The sequence below is a fragment of the Alexandromys fortis genome, unplaced genomic scaffold (genome assembly GCF_014885135.2).
Source record: "Alexandromys fortis isolate MF-2015 unplaced genomic scaffold, M_Fortis_MF-2015_v1.1 scaffold_0, whole genome shotgun sequence".
NCBI classification, from domain to species: Eukaryota; Metazoa; Chordata; class Mammalia; order Rodentia; family Cricetidae; genus Alexandromys; species Alexandromys fortis.
Genome location: NW_026067949.1, coordinates 47,476,502 through 47,497,192, shown reverse-complemented (window position 1 = coordinate 47,497,192; position 20,691 = coordinate 47,476,502). Strand labels below are relative to the sequence as shown.

At 39.9% G+C, this 20,691-nt stretch overlaps 1 protein-coding gene across 3 annotated transcripts in view; it reads left to right on the top strand.

The window, feature by feature from the left end:
* Positions 1-19,909, top strand: part of Prkg2 (protein kinase cGMP-dependent 2) — a 92,568-nt gene extending 72,659 nt beyond the window's left edge. For all 3 annotated transcript variants that reach the window (XM_050150066.1, XM_050150067.1, XM_050150068.1), the window contains 5 exons: positions 4,094-4,257; positions 8,882-9,004; positions 10,492-10,554; positions 15,851-15,917; positions 17,661-19,909. In XM_050150066.1, the coding sequence (XP_050006023.1) occupies positions 4,094-4,257; positions 8,882-9,004; positions 10,492-10,554; positions 15,851-15,917; positions 17,661-17,756 (513 nt within the window). In that variant the 3' untranslated portion in view covers positions 17,757-19,909. The remainder of the gene's footprint in view (positions 1-4,093; positions 4,258-8,881; positions 9,005-10,491; positions 10,555-15,850; positions 15,918-17,660) is intronic.
* Positions 19,910-20,691: the final 782 nt, after the last annotated feature.

Below are 20,691 nucleotides of genomic sequence, written 5' to 3'. Positions count from 1 at the left end.
ATAGTCTACACAATGAATATATGAGGACTCTCCTCAGTGAGCTAGGTGTAGTGATCCAGTGAGAATCTGCTACCAAAGGCATGTGATGACAAACTAGGTGGTGGTGAGGAACGTGGAAGGGCAGAGAGTCAGGTTCTGTGATTCAGGGAAGGCTTCAAGGAAATGTACTGTGACATGAGCCTTGAAGGATTTCCCTAGTTTTCCTGTATGAATAATATTCTTCCTGTTACCTTACCCAGCTCAGTGCTCTGAGTGTTTCAGTGAATCACTCTGCCCCGTCGAGAAGGGCTTGTTTTGGAAATAGGTTTCTCCACTGCCTCTACTTCTGCCTCTCCTCCTGCCACTCAGAGAAAAGCACTATTGCTGTCCACTAAAGAAGAATGCTAGTCCACTGTGAGAGTTGGCAGAAAAACAGAGGTTCCATGCCCCCTTGTCTAGCCTGAGGTAAAGAAGGTGCCCTAAAAATGCCAGATAAATACTTTTATGGAGCGTTATGTCTCCATGAGTCACCTGCCCTATTGAGACTGGTCACGTAGTGCCCAGTTCTTACGTGAATGAACCAATGCCTGAGAAATGTACTACCCCAGAGAGAAACTTCTGAGGGGAAAATAAAAGATCATTGTTGCTGGACACAGCTTTAAGGAGTCACATGCTGATTTTTCTGTTTCTGAGTGATGCAGCCACAGCTCTAGGTTTGGAAGTATCTCAAATCCTTCTAGTTTATTTCAGCCATTAGAAGTATGTTTGAAAACTCTTGGCTCAATGTAGGCCATCCTTAGTAGTGGAAATTTAATGCAGACTGTTAAAAAAAATCTGTGTATAGTTTTTTAGAGATCCCCAAAGCCTGGTGTTTCAAACAGAATTTGAAAACAAAGGGAGAGGGCATCAGCTTTCTTCTCTCCAAGATCCCTCGAGGATGTGAATTATCATACTCTTTCTTTTTGTGGCTTGCCAACCCATGACAGATCTGCATGCATATCTTCCTTGCCTCCATGTACTGTGGTAGGAAGCTGCTTGTTTGGTTTCCGGCTGCCCAGACCTGAAATAATCACACAGAAATTGTATTATTAAAACACTGCTTTGTCTGTTAGCTTAGGCACATTCCTGGCTAACTCTTATATCTTAAATTAACCCATCTATTAATCTGTGTATCACTACGTCACTGTAGCCTACCAGTAAAGTTCCATCCATCTGGCATCTGTCTCCCGTGGAGGCTACATGGCTTCTCCTTGACTCTGCCTACTCTCTCCTCCTCTATCTGCTTGGAATTCCCACCTTGCCCTATGCTGCACTGCAATAGGCCCAAAGAAGCTGCTCTATTAACCATTGGCATTCACAGCATACAGAGGGGAATTCCCCCGTCAATGTACCATGGCTCAGTCCCATTGATTTTGACAGGCCTTGAACTGAACACCGGTGTTTGTGTCTTAGGCCTTTGTGCTGTATCTTCCTCCTGGCAGGACCCTCTTAGATGCTTACAGAACTCTCTCTTATTTCATTCAGATTTCTGCTCAAATCTGCTCAAATGCTGCCTTACTGAAGTATGTTTCCTGGTCCCCTTATCTCAAGTGCAATTTGTCTTGCCATCTGCACCTAAATCTTCTGTAGGCTTCCCCACAGCATGTCTTATCTGGTGACATTGTATCATTTTGATGACACATTTCCATGCTCATTGTGTTGCTCTCCTTTTTGACGGAAGCTCCTTGAGAGCTAGAGGTTTGCGTGCATCCTGGTACTTGCTCTAGGATGATGTTCACTGTCACTGAGTAGAGGAAAAGGGAGCTTACCTTTCTGCTGCCTAGAGAAGGGAAAAGGCTCCTTGGTGTAGCCATGGTGCTGAGATGGGTTTGGGGGCGTTGCTTCCGATATAAAATGCGCAGAACTTAGCATAGGTCTGGCATCTTCTACATTAGTGACACAACTTTGGGTAGCTCTGAATGCCAAATGTATTAGATCAAAGTTGGTACGGCCCAAGAAGAGGAAGAAAGTGATACAATCTTGTAAATCTTCAAATGCTAATATAATTGTTACCACCTCATTGAGCCAATACGCAAATATTGCAAGAGCTTACCAGCAATTCAAATTAAAATATATTATTTTAAAAATTAAAATAGCTCTCCTAAATATCAAATAAACTTCTAGTAATTCTTAAAAGGGAAATTAAATGCAATTAAAGAATAGTCTAGAGGCTGTTATAAACCAACAAAATGCAATGTTTCTGTATATGCATATATGCAATTACAGTTATAAGTGCTGTTTCCTCACCTCTTAAACTTCAGTCTTTATAAAATTAGCGAGGGCTTTCGTTATTGTTTCTTTCTCTGAGGAATATGTAGATATTGTCATCTCAGCTGGTTACAGAGTTTAATTTTATAATATTCCCAGCCATCTCTTAGATTTAATGTTTGTGAGTCATGCTGTATAGTGGAAGGCATACAGGAAGAGCCCACTTTGAGGTTGTTTGAATTCCCCTTTTCAATAAAGAAATTGTCCTGCCTCAACTTGATGTGCCTTGCTTTGTTGATGTCTGTGGGAGGCCAGTCCTTTTCTGAACTGAAGGATGTGGAGGAGGAGTATCTGGGGAAGGGAGTATATGGGAGTTGGGGGGAGGAAATGGTAGGAAAGGAAAGAGGGTAAACTGGTCAGTGTGTAAAATAAATGAAAATGTAATTAATAAAAAAAGAAAAGAAATCTTTGTCTGTGATAAGTATGAAAAAGTCTCAGAAAAGAGAGGGGTGTGGAGTTTTAAGAGATTTACTTCTTTAAGGGAAAAACAAAAGTGTTAAATGTGAACAACATTTGAACAAACAAAGGAGTTGGGTGTTTAAGTTTCTGGCTCCAGCTTTTCAAAGTGTGGGCTGATCCTGATGTTGACTTTCTCCATTTTAAAGCATAGATTATTGCCATGTTATTGAAATTATCCACATGCAATGAAGCCATTAAAATGGGCATGGTGAGCCCAGAAACAATGTCTATGCCTTTTACCTGAGGGTGGTAGAAGAAAGTTAAAATGAAATCAGTGCACACTAGAAATGAATGGGTACATGCTCACCTCCCCTGTGTGAAGAAGCCAGCTGTTGTTCTGCAGGGCTGAGTTTCAGTTATACATACTGCACCATTTAATGAGGGGCTGCTGAAGCTCTGACCTCCTTTCTTGTCTGGTCTTCAGAATTCATTGGGTAAAAGCTTGGAGAAAAGAGAGATGCATTGCAAAAAGGAGGTGGGGGGACCGCTGACCCCTTACCAAGGGAGAGAATTCCTAACCCACAGTCAGGGACAACCTCAGGTGTCACCTCCAGGTGGGTGGTGCCCACACCCTCCCACAGCCCTGTCTCCAAATGTGCTGGATGTTACTCTTCCCTCCACTGTCTCCTTCCCTGCTGTGCATCTTAGAATGCCAGGTTAGCCATGCATGCACAAACTTCCCAGCACTCAGCTTCTCAGTATCAAACTCAGTGTGATAATCCAAGAACAAAATCTACATCAGAGTGAGTGCTGACCCTACATTTAAGCAAGTTAAACCCTGTACTATCTACCACCCATCTTGCTAGTGGGGACGAGAAGTGTTGGGAGCTCAGAGCAGACTTTGGAAGAATGCTATTGACTTCGCTTTTGCTGCTGAAATCAACAGGAGGTACACACTGTGAACAGTTTGTCTTTATTTTAGGACTAGGCAGAGGTTTTAGCCTCCTTCTTAGCAATAGACTCTTTCCCAAACTCTCCACTTTGCTATTATTTTAGTCCATGGTGCAGTCTTAAAGGCACATGTCTCTGTCATTTCCCCTTCTCTATTCAACCCATTAGACAAACCAGCAAATTAAAATATACTTTACACTATTTGCTGGGAGCGGAAGAATGAATTTCAGTTGTCTTCAAGGGTAATGAGGTATGCATGAAAAAACTTTCTCTTAACAGCTTGATTGGCACATGGCATACAAAGGAGTATCTGAGATGGGGTGTGTGTGTGTGTGTGTGTGTGTGTGTGTGTTAAAAAAAAGTTTGGATTAGGTGAAAACTCATAGAGTTACCAGATAATTTATGAGCAGCATTGATTTTTATAACATCTTCAGTTTTATTTGACATTCTGTCTCAGGTTGACTTTGGATTCGCCAAGAAGATTGGGTCTGGGCAGAAAACGTGGACATTCTGCGGGACTCCAGAGTATGTGGCCCCTGAGGTCATTCTCAACAAAGGACATGACTTCAGCGTGGACTTCTGGTCCCTAGGAATTCTAGTATATGAGCTCCTAACGGGCAAGTAAGTGAGAGCTCTCAGTTCAGTGCTGCCCAGCCTTGTCTTCAGACCAGTACAAAACAGTTCACTAATGATAAAAATACAAAATTTAACGATCTGAAAATATCTTTTTAAAGATTTCTCCCTTTCCTCTGTATATTGCTTTAAATACAGGGCTTGAATAGGAAGTTTAAAATATAGATAGAAGATTCAGAAAGCTAAAGCAAAGGAGTATAGAATTGTTATAGTTTACCTAAAACGGAAAGTTTCATTGTTACAGATAATACATTTAATATGTGAAGGTTTAATAATCCAGGAATAGAGGCAACAAAAGCTTTGGACTTGGTGAAAGTTTTCTTTAATTTAATTTAAATAAATGAAGCTGTTTTCCTAGTTCAGTAAAATTCATCGATCAATCAAACTAATTTTAACCAGATTCTTCCATCTCCCCAGATGTCATTAACCAGAAATGTTAAAAGAAAGCTACAGTGGTGAATTTGAATTTTAAATGCCCTGCCAACTTTTTTCTAAGGTGCTAATGAACAGAGTCAAGATACAGCGTGTGTTTCAGCAGTTACGAGTGGACTGCCGTTTCCAAAGAGATGAAAGGATAAGATTAATGAATCTGCTGTGGTTCTTAATATTTAACACAGTATAGCATGTGTGTTCACCCACAAATACACATGAACACACACACACTCCTTCAAAGGCAACACAGCATACTTCACATGTGTAAAATATTTCACTGTTTGCAAGGCACATCTACATATAATCTAGTTTAGTTTTCATACACTTGTGTGGATTAGATAAGGTAGATAAATTTTATTATTATTTTATAATTAATATTTTTGAATATTTTATGGTTTAAATTATACAGGTTAGACAACTAGGCCACAAAGCTATCTGCCTGAGATCAATAATTTGATCCCGGATCTTCTGGCTCTCTCTGTGACTTGCCTTCCATGACACATGTATGCTTTTGGACCTTGATAGCCAGTTGTGTTCAACATTAGTTTCCGAGATATTTAAATTTTCTAAGCAATACTGAAATGGGTTTCTTAGTAGGGGGAGGGATATAAGTATCAGCATGCACGTGAAAAAACACAATTTCATGGAATCTTCTTGAACTTTCTTCTTTTTCCAACAGTAAGAATCTAAACAGGGCTTTGCTTGCTATAAAGAAGTACTCAACCACTGTGCTAGGATCTTCTTAAATGTCTCAAATACTGCCATTTAAGTAGCTAACTCAATGTTAAATTACCTGCAGCATGGTCCACATCTTTGTCCACATACACCGAGGAAATGAAAATCTGTATTTTATCGGAATCACTATTCATTATCTATAACCATGTTCAAATAGTCATCATTTAAGATGTGGGTTGAAGAATAGAAAATTTCCAGGTCATCGTGGAGAAGGACAAGTGTGTTAAGGTGTGGCTAATCTTGGGCTCTTTCTAATATCTTTTTCCCTCGACATAGAAATTTCTAGGGGAGAGGTTGTGACATAGTGGTTCTTGGAGTTACAGGAAAATACACACATCGGTCTTCGTCACCTGGGATGTGTGTCATGTAGAATAGCAAGATGAATTGGGGGAATAAAGGAGGAGGAGAAAGCACAACAGCCTGGAATTGCTAAGGTGGCCTTGAACCATCATAAAGCTATCTGGCCAAACATTTTCAGGGTAGGGCAGAAGAAAAGTTTATTTTTAGTTGCCCAATATAGTGTTTAGGATATAAGGGAAAATGAGAAAGCAAAAAGAAAAAGAAACAAAGTAACCCAATAGCAAATATGCATGTGGGCGTATAGATCTGTGTGTGTACTGAAGATGTCATGTGTATATATCTGTGTGTACTGAAGATGTCATGCATATGTATCTGTGTGTACTGAAGATGTCATGTGTGTCGATCTGTGTGTACTGAAGATGCCATGTGTAAGTATCTGTGTGCACTGAAGATGCCATGCATATGTATCTGTGTGTACTGAAGATGCCATGCGTATGTATCTGTGTGTACTGAAGATGTCATGCGTGTACATCTGTGTGTATTGAAGATGCCATGCGTATGTATCTGTGTGTACTGAAGATGTCATGTGTGTAGATCTGTGTGTACTGAAGATGCCATGCGTATGTATCTGTGTGTACTGAAGATGTCATGCGTGTAGATCTGTGTGTACTGAAGAGGTCATGTGTATAGATTTGTGTGTACTGAAGATGCCATACATATGTATCTGTGTGTACTGAAGATGCCATGCGTGTAGATCTGTGTGTACTGAAGATGTCATGCATATAGATCTGTGTGTACTGAAGATGTCATGTGTATATATCTGTGTGTACTGAAGATGTCATGCATATAGATCTGTGTGTACTGAAGATGTCATGCGTATGTATCTGTGTGTACTGAAGATGTCATGCGAGTAGATCTGTGTGTACTGAAGATGTCATGTGTATAGATCTGTGTGTACTGAAGATGTCATGTGTATAGATCTGTGTGTACTGAAGATGCCATGCGTGTAGATCTATGTGTAAGCAGCGCCTCTGCTTCCTCCTTCGTTGTCTTCACACATGAAGCACAGGCTATTGAAAACTTGATGCACTGCCTTTGCTTCAAGGTTTTATTTTTACTTTATTGTATCTTATCAAGGGTGAATACTATTGCTTTCCAGAGGGCACAAACATAACCAAGATACAACAGTTAGATCATCTAAACCAGACAAGAAAGTGTTTTAGGAATCATTTTGACATATGAATCAAAATGACATATGAATCAAAATGCTATCTAACTTCAGCTCAACCAGATTTTACTCAGCATTCCTTGAAATACTCACCTAGGTGGTTTCCAGGGCCTCTTCCTCCTTCCTTAGCCTACACTGACTGCTCCTTCACTGTCTCCGTTCCAGATTCTTTTCATTTTCCTGAGAGATTAATGTTGGGCCAGTCAGACCTTGGCCCCTTTTCCATCCAACACTCATAGGGTAATATCCTCAAGCCCTATGGCCATAAACCTTATGAGATGACCCAAGTCATAATTCCTTAGTGACTTTCCTCAATGCTAGGCTCATAAATCCAACGGCCTGTTCGGCAGTGCCATGTGGTTCTGCATCGTATCCTGATTCTTTTCCCTGTAACTAGCTGTACCACATGCTGAGTCAGTTGGCTTTCCACTGCTGTGGCGAAATAAAATACCTGAGATCATTTATGAGTAAGAAAAGATTTGTTCTGGTTCCTAGTTCCATTCTATGACTCATTGATTGACCCTGTAGATTTTGAACATGGTGCACTATGACAGGAACATGTAGCAAACAGTTCTGTTCACTGTGCAGTGGCCAGAACATGCAAAAGAGGAGGTGAGCACCCCAATATCATAGTCAGGGTCATCTCCCTAGTAACCTAACTTTCTTGCAGTATGTCTTACTCTCAAAAGTTCCGTTGCTCTCCCCTTGCGAGACAGCTTGGGGATCAGGCCTCTGAGTAGCCCAGATCCAAATGACAGCACTCACCTTTATCCTCTCGTTTGCCTGCCTCTCTTAGTGACAATAGTTTCATTCTGTGGGCACTCCAGGCAAACATGGCCCTCGATTCCCCTTTCTCTCTTCTGCACTGCATCCACTACATTAGAAAATCCTGTTGACTTTAGCACCAGCCTTAGCACAGGCTCTGTAACAAAATACTGTAAGTTGGGTGACTTTTTTTTTTTTTTTTAAGAACATCATCTATTTCTTGCAATCTGGAAGTCTGGAAGCCTTAGGAAAGAGATGAGGTCTAGTGAGGACTCTTCTAGTAGCAGACCTCTGATTTCTTATGAGATCCTCACTAGGAAGAAGATGGACAGCCAGTACTCTGTCTCAGAAGACCACCAAACCTAGTCCTTCATGGCCCAACCTGAACCTCATCAGCTGCGTAAGCTCTCAGCTGCCATCCCTTCAAGATTATGGGATCAATCTGACAAAGGGGCATAAGTAGTACATCTCACGGTTTAGATGGAGCCATGTCTATTTCATCACCTTCAACACTGCTTCCCAGGCTGCCAGGCTCAGCATCCCTATCTGTACTTTATCTCTTGTATTAAAAACAGATGACTGCGGTTGCTATAAGTTCAACTGCTGACTCAGAATCTGCCCCCAGATCCTTACTCTAGCTCACTAGATGCATATGATGCTGCTATAATCTCGCTTCCCCTCAGAGCTTAATCACTCTGTCACCTACACTGCCCACAGCTGCCCACTCCCGACACATTCCTTCGCACTTCCTGTCTCGGAAGTCGGTGCCCACAAACAAGACGAGTGTGTATCCCATCCACTCCCTCTGTCCAGTCAGCCTTCTACTCTTCTGTCAGCTCAAAGAAGAGGCTTTTCCTACTCACTGTCTTAAAAACAAAAAGAAAATTACAGCTACTCTCCCTCTCTGTCTCCTCGGCTTTTTTTTTTCTTTCTAGTGATTATCACTGCCTGACAATTTACCTGTGTGGATCATTTAAGTGATATGAAATTGGTGAAAGTTTTTTCCAGAATATAACCAAATCTGTTGTCAAGTAACTAACAAGGGAAGAGGGGGTTAGAAAGACAGGAAGGAGGAGGAGGAGAGGTAGGAAAAGAGAAGCAAAGTTCTCTCAGACATTCATTGAAGTGTGTTGTATTTTGCATCTTTCCCAGCCCACCCTTTTCTGGAATAGACCAAATGATGACCTACAATTTGATTCTCAAAGGAATAGAAAAAATGGATTTTCCCAGGAAGATAACGAGGAGGCCTGAGGATTTGATCCGGAGGCTTTGCAGGTGAGAATGACCATTAGCAATGCTTGGTGTTGGAGGAAGTATGAAGGCTTTCACCCACTGTGCATGGATGCTTCACAGTTAGGTTTCTGTGTTTGCAACTTGAACATTTTATGTTGCTGTTATAACTGAAGGAAATTGGTTTTTGTGGGTTTTTTTGGGGGGGCAAGGAGGATGGGGTGGGTGTTGGGGCAGAGTTTCTTTGTGTAACTTTGGAGCCTGTCCTGGAACTTGCTCTGTAGACCAGGCTGGCCTCAAACTCACAAAGATCCACCTGCCTCTGCCTCCCATATGCTAGGATTAAAGATTTGTGGCACCATTGCTCACTGGAAGTTTTTAAGTTAAAAAATTATTTTTGAAAATTTTGTGTGTGTGTTGACTAAGTATATATCTGTGCACAAGTACATACCTGGTACCCTAGAAGATGTCATCAAACCTGGAACTGGAGTTACAGACTGTTGTGAGCTATTATGTGGGTGCTGGGGACTCAGCCCAGGTCCTGTGGAAGAACAGCAAATTTCCTTAACCACTAAACTACCTCTTCAGCTCCTTAATAGTCTTTTCTTCCTTCCTTCCTTCCTTCTTTCCTTCCTCCCTCCCTCCCTCCCTCCCTCCCTCCCTCCCTCCCTCCCTCCCTTCCTTCCTTCTTTCCTTCCTTCCTCCCCTTTCTTTCTTTCTTTCTTTCTTTCTTTCTTTCTTTCTTTCTTTCTTTCTTTCTTTTAAAATAGGTTTTAAGAAAAGATTTATTTTTATTTTATGTGTATGGGTATTTTACCTGCATGTGTGTCTGTACATCACACAGAGGTGGCCCCTGAGGTCAGAAGAGGGCATTTTGTCTCCTGGGGCTGGAGTTACAGATTGTGAGCTGTCATGTGGGGGCTAGGTCCCAAACTTGAGTCCTCTGTAAGAACAGTCAATGAGTGTTCTTACCCACTGGCTTATCTCTCCAGCCCCCTAATAGTCTTTTAAAAAATAGTATTTCTCCAGTCTTCTTTTAAATTATTGCAGCCTTCTACTTACTACCAAAAAGCATCATTTTTCAAAAAAACATTGGAGACTTCCAGAGTTTTTGTTTTGTTTTGCCTTGCTTAAACTGCTTTGTTCTACAAGATCCCCTACTCTATCTTGGATGATTTTTTAACATTGAAAGTTAGTAAAGTCATTAAACCTAGTTTGGGATTCCTGCATTGAATTACAGGTTCAATGTAAGTGAAACTCTAAAGTATTTTCCAGTTCTCTTAGCCAAGTTGGAAAGATAGCATTTATTCAGCATCTGTGCAAAGCTCATATAAATAACTGGTAGATATATCAACACTCAGCTATTGCTCCTCGGTGATAGGGTCGTGACTTTGTTCTCTCCCTGTACTCAAGTGGCTGACCCACACAGTAGGATCTCATGAAAGTTTTATGAATTTAAAAACAAATGTTACTCAGTTATCTAACACCACTCAAATATTACTGTTATAAACTTCTTTCATAAATTATTCCAGGCAAAATCCAACAGAAAGGCTGGGGAATCTGAAGAATGGGATCCACGACATTAAGAAGCACAGGTACCGATTTTCTTTGTTGCCAAGATAAAAATAGAAATATATAGAATAACCAGGTGCCTTAAGGTTTCCATTGCTGTGATAAATACCATGGCCACAAGCATCTTGGAGAGGGAAGAGTTTATTTCATCTGATAGCTTGTTCAGGAAGTCAAGGCAAGAACTGATGCAGAGGCCACAGAGGATGCTTACAGACTGGCCCACTGGCCAATCTGCTGGGACCATTTTCTCACTTCAGGTTCCCTCTCCCCAGAGGAGCCTATCTGGTATCAGCCTGACATATGAGTCACCAGTACATGAGGAGATTATGACAGGTTCTCTTAGGAGACCATTGTCTTCCTTTTACAGGCTTTCAACTTTTGGGTGTTTCGGTGTTCATTATTTCTTTGTAGTTTGCTAGTTGTAGTTGGCCAAATCATCTCAATGTGATTTCTCTACTGTCGGACATTCATGCCAAGAAGGGGCAAAGTTATTTTAAAAGCTGTAAAATAGCATCTTTCAGTCATAGAAACAGTTTTTATCCACTGTTATTTTTATTATTGCTAACCTAGCTTCTGCAGAGGGATTAAATAATGTTTTCAGCATTGAGTTTGTAAGTAAGGTGGGATATAATTCTACAAGAGATGTAGAAGAGAACAGTACACTTTGACTTACTGTTCGACACCAACTAATGAGTCTTTTCGTTGTGGTGCCGTGAAAGCAAAGCCTTTGGGAGGGACTATGCAGGATCTTGCTCTGGCGTCACCTCGGTCTTCAATCCTTACAGCCCCATTAGAATAATTCACAAGAGGCAAGTGTAGTAGCAAAGAAAGGGCAAATTTTATGACAGAATAAAGTGTGGCTTCCACGGATAAGAGTATGTGGCGGCCAAAGTGATCATTGCAGAGCTGAGTGCTCCCGTGCCATGGTGAGAGTACCCAAGGTGAGCAGGACTGCCGCTCCAGCCTGTATGTGTAGTTAGGATTTATCATTATTCCTGAAGCCCATGAGCAGACAGCTTTCCCAAGGGTGTTTTCCTGTCCAAATTGATAAGCTCACTTGAATTAGGAGGGGCAATGGTTTGTCAAGTCTCCTACTAGACTGTAGTCTTCTAAGGTTTGGGGATTCTTGATCCTGTTGGAGATAGTACTGATGGCTTTCTGGGCAGTTCAGGAGGTCACATCTCCAGGGCCAGAGAAATGACTCTGCTCATTTAAAAATAAATGAAGTCCTGCAGTTCCAGTCCTCGGCCTTACAAGCTGTGCACTATGAGGGAGGGGCCCAGCGCCAGCTTCTTTAAAGCCTGCTAATGTCTAAATAGCTCCTCACAGAAAGCATATCCTGATGTATTAAAATCCTTTCTGCAGCAATTAAAGAGTAAAGAGATGAGTAAGAAGTCAAACTGTGTTGTGGTTCACAGCCCCTAAGACCAGGAGAGTCATTGACTTTGTTACTTATGATGTTCGGAAGTTTAGTTGTTAAACCTTTTTATTTAATATATTTTCAAATTACATTTAGTTTTTGTCAGTTCGTGACTTATCATAGGTCACTTGTATTCTATATTAGTTTTAAATTATATATATATATATATTTATTTAAAATATAATGTCCTTTGAATGTTTCTGTGAGGTCTGAAACCTCCATTTACTTCTCTGATGACGTACATTGGTTTGTACACACTCGTGATAGTATTCTCTTGGGTCTTGAATGGCTGGTAGACCCCCAATAACTTCCTTGGCATCCTCTCTGATTTAATTAAATATTCATATGTGGCACATTGAACCTTTAAGATTTATGGCTTTTAAACAATCCTTGGCAAGACCTGGAATTTTCAGATGTTTTCATTTTTGTTTCCACTTTGCAGACAGAAAATATCACCTGAACTATACTTTGATGATCCCACATAGAAATATGAGAATTTTCTTATTGCAAGCCTTTGAATTGACTGATATGTCCACTTTGAAAACTAAAAGCACCTCTAATGTTTTATTCCTCCCAGATGGGCGGGTGGTGTTTCTGTGTGCGTGTGTGCTGAGAATCGGGATAAAATCTAGAGTTCCGAGCATGATAAACGCATGTGCTTACTACTAAGCTGCACCTACTGCCCTTCACTGATGTTTCTCACGGATGAAATAAGAGAACATTAGCAGTGTGGGTACAAAAGGAGGCATGTGGCTGTTATTGGTTTTTCTTAACAGCAGCTGCGAAATGAATGAATGAATGAATGAATAAATAAATCCTAAACAGCCAGTCCTGCTGTATGAATTCATGACCCCCTCCCCCACAATCAAGCCGTGTGTGCGCCATTGTGCAACCAAGCTCCCTTATAGGGTAATGAATGAATGAATGAATAAATAAATCCTAAACAGCCAGTCCTGCTGTATGAATTCATGACCCCCTCCCCCACAATCAAGCCGTGTGTGCGCCATTGTGCAACCAAGCTCCCTTATAGGGTGAATTAGAACGAAAAGGGGAGAGGGAGGGAGGGAGACAGGCAGACAGACACAAGACAGACTCTTCTGCAACTTCACAGACATTAAAGTGCTTGTAATACTTTATTCTGTGTCATCCTCTGGATTGCCTTCAACTGCAAAGCTTACGATTTATCTTAAAATCCAATTTATCTTCTCCTTTGCACCTCATACTTTGCCACAGTTTCTTTTCTCATTAGAAGATGACGTATAAACCTGTACTGACAAGTGTCCCACCAATTAAAGTGATTCTTATTATCTTGTCCCCCTCTTTCTCATTAAGGAGTCCTCATACTTAGCTTTGGGGTGGCTGGAAAACAGAGTCTAATTGCTGAGAGGTTCTGTCTTGTGTTTTTCTTCTTATTTACCTGAGGCTCTTTCCAATGCAGCAGCCAGACCGTGGCAGGATGTGCATGCAAATGCATGCTGTTATTTGACTTTTCTTCCCCCGTGAGAGTTGATTTGTTCCTTCTCTGGATTAGGCAGAATCCTGCCACTGACAGCTTCAGAGTCAGAATGCAAGGGATAGTCGGCAAGAGACAACGGATTGCATGCTGCTCTCTGCACTGAAAGGCAGAATTTCATTCTGCTCTCCTCCTGGCTCCTTTTTTAAGCTATCAAGCTAGGCGACAACTTCAGGGCGTCGGTGGGGAAGCCTATGTGTGTCTCTCTAGATAAATGGGGTCTTTAAACGTCATACAAACTCCCAAGACAATAGCTTTCTTAATAACCAGTATATTCTTACGAATCAACAACAGCAGCATTCCTTAAGGTGCTGGAGGGATGGCTCTGTGGTTAAGAACGAATACTGTTCTTGCAGAGGACATGTGTTCAGTTCCTGGCAACTGTGTCAGCAGCCTACGGCTTTCTTGAGTTCTGCCCCAGGGGACCTGACACCCTTTTCTTCCCTCCTCATTGGGCGTCTGCATTGAAGTGGGTGCACACACACACATACACACATACACAAATATATTATTATAAAATTATAAAGTAAATCTTTTGAAAATCTTTTAATGTTTATATAGATTTTTCTACTCCTCTGTCCAAAATTAATTTTTAAAAGAAAATTTTCACGCCAGCTTTCTACAAAAAAACTACATGTGGCTAAGCATAACACCTATTATATGAACTTGCACAATTTGTGCATTCTTTATTAAATCATCTTTGCTCCTTTGTTTATTAGCTAACCTAGAAATGAGACTTCAGTCTTTTCTCTTAATGCCTATTTTTTGTTGATATGTATTTTTAAAAATTGTTTTTATTGGGCTATATATTTTTCTCAGCTCCTCTCCCTACCTCTCCCCTCCCCTTCAACCCTCTCCCTAGGTCCCCATGCTCCCAATTTACTCAGGAGATTTTGTCTTTTTCTGCTACCCATGTAGATTAGATCCATATATGTCTGTCTTAGGGTCCTCATTGCTGTCTAGGTTCTCTGGGATTGCTAGCACCTATTTTAAAGGAAGGCTAGTGAACCTGGGTGCATATAAGTATACATTTCCTGACAGGAGGAGATATCAAATACATTACCATTACGTCTGAGAATAGCGTCCACAAATCTCCTGAAAACAAACAGTTTCTCTGCTCTTAGCGTCAGCGTTTCCTCGCTGAATGTTATTCATGTATGTGTGTGTCCTGGCATTTGCATTGCATAAAATGCAGCCAATCTCAAAGGCCAGGATCAAAGGAAAGGCCACTCATGCTAAGTAAATGTCATCATTAGTCAAATTGCAGCAAGTACGCTGAGAAATTCAGGGATGCTTTCTTCAGGAGAATCACAGTGATGGTCAGCATTAAAGTTTCTTGGGTTCCTTGGAGAAAAAGCATTGGTCGCAATAGAAGATCCTGCAGAAACGTGTACCCAGCAATGTCTGAAGAGGGAGCCCCACTCAGTGCCAAGACTAATAGGTGTGTAGTGAGGAAAACCTATGGCTTCACACAGGGACAGAGGATGGGCAGACATTGGCTCACACTCTTGTCTGGCTCCTCCTTTTTAACTAGAGTTGCAGGAGATTCTATCAAAATGGCATCTAAAGTGGAACGCACTAGATCCCAATTCGTTGCTAAACTGGGCTTGCGCTGGGAAATTCAGTCAAGGACTAGACCAGAACTGTGAAGTGAGGTGAGGCTGTGGAAGGAGGGAACGTTTGACTTCTGGTGTGACAAAAGGAGGACAGGGACAGACTCCCAACTCCTGCCTCGGTCACCGCCATTGCTCCACTCTGCCCTGTGGTCTGTCGGTCGTTCTCTAGGTGACCACCGTTACCTTTGACCCAGACAGTGTTGTTTCCTCATCCTTTTGTAATGTCTTCCTATCCTTCCTAAACTTAATACACCCTAACCTCTAACACAGCACCCAAATACCAGCTGGCATTTCACTGTTTCTTCGACATCTTCTGTCGTTTTTGTTTTTAAGGTTGACTTTTTATTTCTCAATCATGTTTTTATTAATTCTTTGAGAACTTGTACACATAAAATAAAATAAATAAATCTAAAAAATAAAAATAATGAAAAGAAATGACGGCATCATAAAGAGAGGAATAAAGTTCTGAAAGTCTGGAGAGGTGATGGACTATAAGCTATGAATCTAAGTGTGACAAGAAAATATCTAGGATGATTTTTGGGCCGTGTGAGTGCTTAGTAGGCAAGAGTTTAACACAAAATGGGTCAAAACCGTTCCTTCTCCTTTAACTTTCAGCTGCTTGCAGCATCACTTTTCGAGGTAGGTAGTGAAAAAAAATGGATTGATAAATATACTCTGACATGCTGTTTATTTATTACGTAATGCTATCCATTTATTACATAATGCCATTTATTATGTAAGTAATACCCTCCATATTTTTCTCATTTTAGGTGGTTAAATGGTTTTAATTGGGAGGGCCTGAAAGCACGGAACCTTCCATCACCTTTTAGAAGAGAGGTACGGAGTTTGCTGTGACATTTTTTCGATTAGTTTCTGGGAACTAGTTTTTAAAAACAGATTTTTGAAAGAGGGAGAAGGGGAGGAAGAGCGAGATAGCATGTACACAAAAGATTTTAGGTGCCTCTTTGAAATATTACTTAATAGGTGAGGCTGTCCTAGTAATTATAGTATAGGGACTTAGATTTTGTTGCTAGGGCTGGAAAACAGGGTCAGTTGGTCAAGTGCTTGCACGCAGCATGAAGACCCCAGGCATAAAAAGCTGTGCATTGTAGTGTGTGCCTGAAATCCTAAGACTGGGGAGACAGAGGCCACAGGGTTCTTGAAACTCACCAGTGCTATTCTTACCAAACTGATGAGCTCCAGGTCCAAGGAGAGATACTGTCTCCAAACATAAGGTAGAAAGTATGAGTAATGGCTCCTGGAATCTGCCTCTGGCATGCACAGGCATGTACACACATGTGCAATGTGCGGTACCCCCACACATGCATAACAAGCACATATATGCTCCATGAATACACACAAATAAAAATAATAGTATTGCCTATTTGATGAGCACTGAGGTTGCCTCTCGGGAATTAAATATATGGCAGTGTCTCCTAAATCTCAAAGTCATCAGAGTTGCTCAGGTGCCCAGATGAAATGAATTTATTATTAGTTACCATAAGAGTTGTGATGTATTTGTCATCTAACAACACATGCTACTAAAAATGTAATGATATCTATATATGAAAGAAATGCTTGCATTATTACCCAAACAGGAAAAATAAATTAAAATGTAAGGCATATAAACAATGATCAAGAGCAATGGTCAGTCATACAATTATTTGCCTTTGAGAAAAATTTAGAAGGGAGAACAGAATGGAACAGGAAGAATAAGGATAAGGAACAGGAAGAATAATATTGGTGTGTATGTTTTAAATGATCAATAGATATCTAATCTCCCATGGTATTTAAATTACAGTAAGTGTAGTCTAGGAAATTAGGCGAGATCACATTTTTTACATGAATATGTCAGAATAGAATTTCATTCTCTACTACAAAATTGCTCTTGTGCAAACTTTGAGCTATCGATGTCTGAGTGAGCAAAGGGAGACACGACTTCCACAATTCTTTCGGACAACACTCACATAAATTTGGTAGAATGTTGACACTCTGCTCCCAGGTCACGTGATGTTCCACTTTCTCTTAGCCTATGCTGTCCAGCATGACCCACGAGTGGCCCCCAAACACCCAACACACCATAATAAATCACAATAATATCATTAATTGTTCCTCATCTTATTTAATTAGGTGCTTTGCAGTTTGTTTTCAGTAAAGAATTTCAAACCACTTGGTTACAAAATAATTTAATACCAGAGTCATTTTATTCTCTTAGTGACATTTCAGCATTACTAAGATTTTTAATTGTTCATTTGTTTGCTATTTTGCATAGTTTACTCGTTATTAGGGTTGAATGAACTGTTCAAATTTAATATTGGTAAGAAACTTAAATGAAAGAGGAATTCTGATAAATTTTGATATTTTAAAAAATTTGTTTTGAAACTGTTTCTTAACTTGATAAAAGAAGGAAGATAGTACTTGTTTCACCTTTCCTTTGGAAAATACTTCCTCAGGTTTGGTAGCTCCTGAGGAATGTAACAAGAACTAAATAATGGGATGGTCTTATGAGGCTGAGACTATGACGTACTGGCATGCTTGCTCACCCTGATCCTCACCTTTGCTCTGTCCTTTCTCCATTAGCTCAGTGGCCCCATAGATCACAGCTACTTTGACAAGTATCCTCCTGAAAGGGGGGTGCCTCCGGATGAGATGTCCGGCTGGGATAAAGACTTCTGACAGAAGAAAAGTGACGGCAAGCATGTGAGGATCAATGACACCGTGCTGAGTATTCCTCTCATGAGAGCATCAGGAAGATCTCTTGGAAGATCATCAGGGAGAAGATCCTGATGGATCCCGGAAGCAGAGTGGCTAGATGTGGTTCTGAATGAGAACATCTCCTTTAGATGCTGTGAATTACCCCTGTATCCCATTCTGTATTTGTCTCCGCTGTCAAAGACTGTCCCCTCCCTTTTACTTGATCAGATCTATTTTTGCTGGCATAGCATAGTTTTCTCTGAGATCTGTTACTCCCTACAACTCATACTCTCTTACCTCGAATCCTAAGAAAATATTAATATTTTCTTCTTGAGCACCTAAGTCATCCAGATAGAAGCAAGAATATGAACAACTTTAGAAGAATCTTTCCAGGGCTGAACAGACACCAAGGATATATTGTGACATCTTCAAGTGGTGGTTTCCAGAAATCATGAATTTCATCTTCTTTTAACCTAAAAATATACTAAATTGTTTTTCTGAGTACATCCAGGGAAAAGAAAACATTTGAATACTAGTCAGAAATACCAGTTACTTAAGGAAGTCAGTTAATCAAATCAGATAATTACATTATTTTTAATGACTTAGAAAAGTAAACAAAAACTTTCTTTTTCCTTTGGCCAGCTGTGATATCTCAGAGATTTTTCAGTATCTTCATTAAAAATCATTTAGAAAGTATGGCTAAATATTGGGCCTTTGGAAATGTTTTACCTTATATTAAAAAATATTTCCACTAGCAAAATAGAAAACCTGGTGGAACAAAATACGAAGGACATTTCCTTCCCACAAAAGACTAAGCACAATGAACTCTGGTAGGTAAAGTTGCTGATCCTTTCAAACTGAGATATACTATTTAGTCCATTATTACTGCTATTAATAAACACAAAGAACAGAAGGACCACCTTTACTCTTTATTGAGAAGCCGGTTGGCAGATGCTGGTATTTGTTGTAATCACTGAGGCGTTAATGGCTTTGTTTAAAGCATTTGAGTCATGTATATAATTACAGCACAAGCTACTGGGGATGTGATAGGATTTCAGAAGTCAAGGGAGCTCTCAGAATCTGCTCTCTTTCTGCTGTGATTTGGCAGTCTTCCAAAGAGCGAATAGGAGAGGTTCCGTGCCCTGGTCACCCGTCCCTGAGGATTTCACAGGTGAGTGTTGGTGGTTGTTGAGCACAACTGCTTCCTCTCTTCCTTCCAAAATGGTGGCAAATTTCGCTCTATCTTTTGAATCCGGCAGGGTAGAAACAACATTCTGCATTATTCCTAATTCCTGTATCGTTCAAACTTCTGATTGTATTTTCATATGATAGTATTCTATGTGAAAAGCAAACTTCACCAACTCCACATGTATTTTTTCATTTTTTATATAAAGTCGACAACCTATTTCCTGAAGATTTAAGCCAGATAAGCGAGGCCCAGAATAAGAAAGTGCATCCTTAATAAATTATATTTACATATTTAGAGTCCTTTTGCTGAACCAAAGAGTTTTGTTTCTCGGAGTAGATTTTTAAAGATTATGTATTGTATATAAAAAAAGCCATTTTTAATAGGATTAATATAACATGCTTTAAGAATTTCTAAAGTCTAAAAATATTTTATTTGCATTTGGTTTGTAATGTACTATATGTTTTTCCATGTATATATTTTATAATTACCAACATATACAGGTAGAAAATGGATATACTGGATGGACATTAGGACTGTACAGTTATAATAACAATGGTATTCTCAAAATTGTTCCATTATTCTAATTGAAGAGAATAATACCACATGTATGGACTTAAAACCCAACCTAGAGGTTAATTTTTTCCTGTGAGTGGTCATATCATATGTAATTCTCACATATGATTTTTTTTACTGTATTTCCTTTATAAAGATGAAGATATGTAAGACTCAATTATCTTTTAATCTCAGCTTGATTTTTAGCTCAGTGACCTTGACAAGATGATTTGCCTTTGGGTACTCGCATCTTACTTGTAGCACAAAGGTGCAGTGATGTTTACAGACAGATCCTTGCCTGGTGTCTGGGAAGTGATCCTTGATGCGTCGATGGGAACTACTGCTACTGTATCTGTTGAAATTAAAGCGGCCTTATTGACCACTTAGTTCTGAACCATGTGTCAGTGGTGTCTGTATGCAGAATTGTTAAGTTAAATCAAGTCTCTGCAGTGAGGATGATTGATCAAACTTTAGTTTATAAGAAGCATTGATCATCCCCAAAAGGAAGTGCTCTACTGAACTGACCTACATTTTGAAATTCATGAATTAAAGATACATGCACATGTGCTTGTATTTGCACACGTGTGTGCATGAACACACACATGGAAGTATGGAAAATCCCATTATATTTTAATCACTAAATCATTTTTAACTCCTCTTTTCTAGAATATAATACTAATATTTCATTTATCAGATTTTTCCTTATGGGGTCAAATTTTCATCTTTGTAGTTTATTAATTTTTACCTAAGTATTAAAATGTCTTGGAGAATGAAAAAAATGAAGTTTGTAGAAAAGAAAGAGATGAGACCCAGATTTTCATGAACTTATTAATAAAATTCACTCTTGTTCCTCTGTAATTTTAAAATATAGATTTAAAGTTTTGAAACACTGAACCTAAATATTGATACTAGCTGGTCACAAAGAATAATCACTCAGAAATGTGTGTGTATTCTTTTGACATAATAATCCATCCTGTTCTTTATTGCCAAACATCTTGATAGGAGAATTTACAGCCATTGCTTCATTCACAAAAGATTCTACAGTTATATCGAACACCAACTGTTGACTGTTCGCGAAGCCTCATATTGGCCTTAATTGCGTATATTTCATTTCCGATTTAGTTGTAATGTTTTTTGTCTGGGCTGGTACCCGTTGTTGTACACGTCTATTAAACT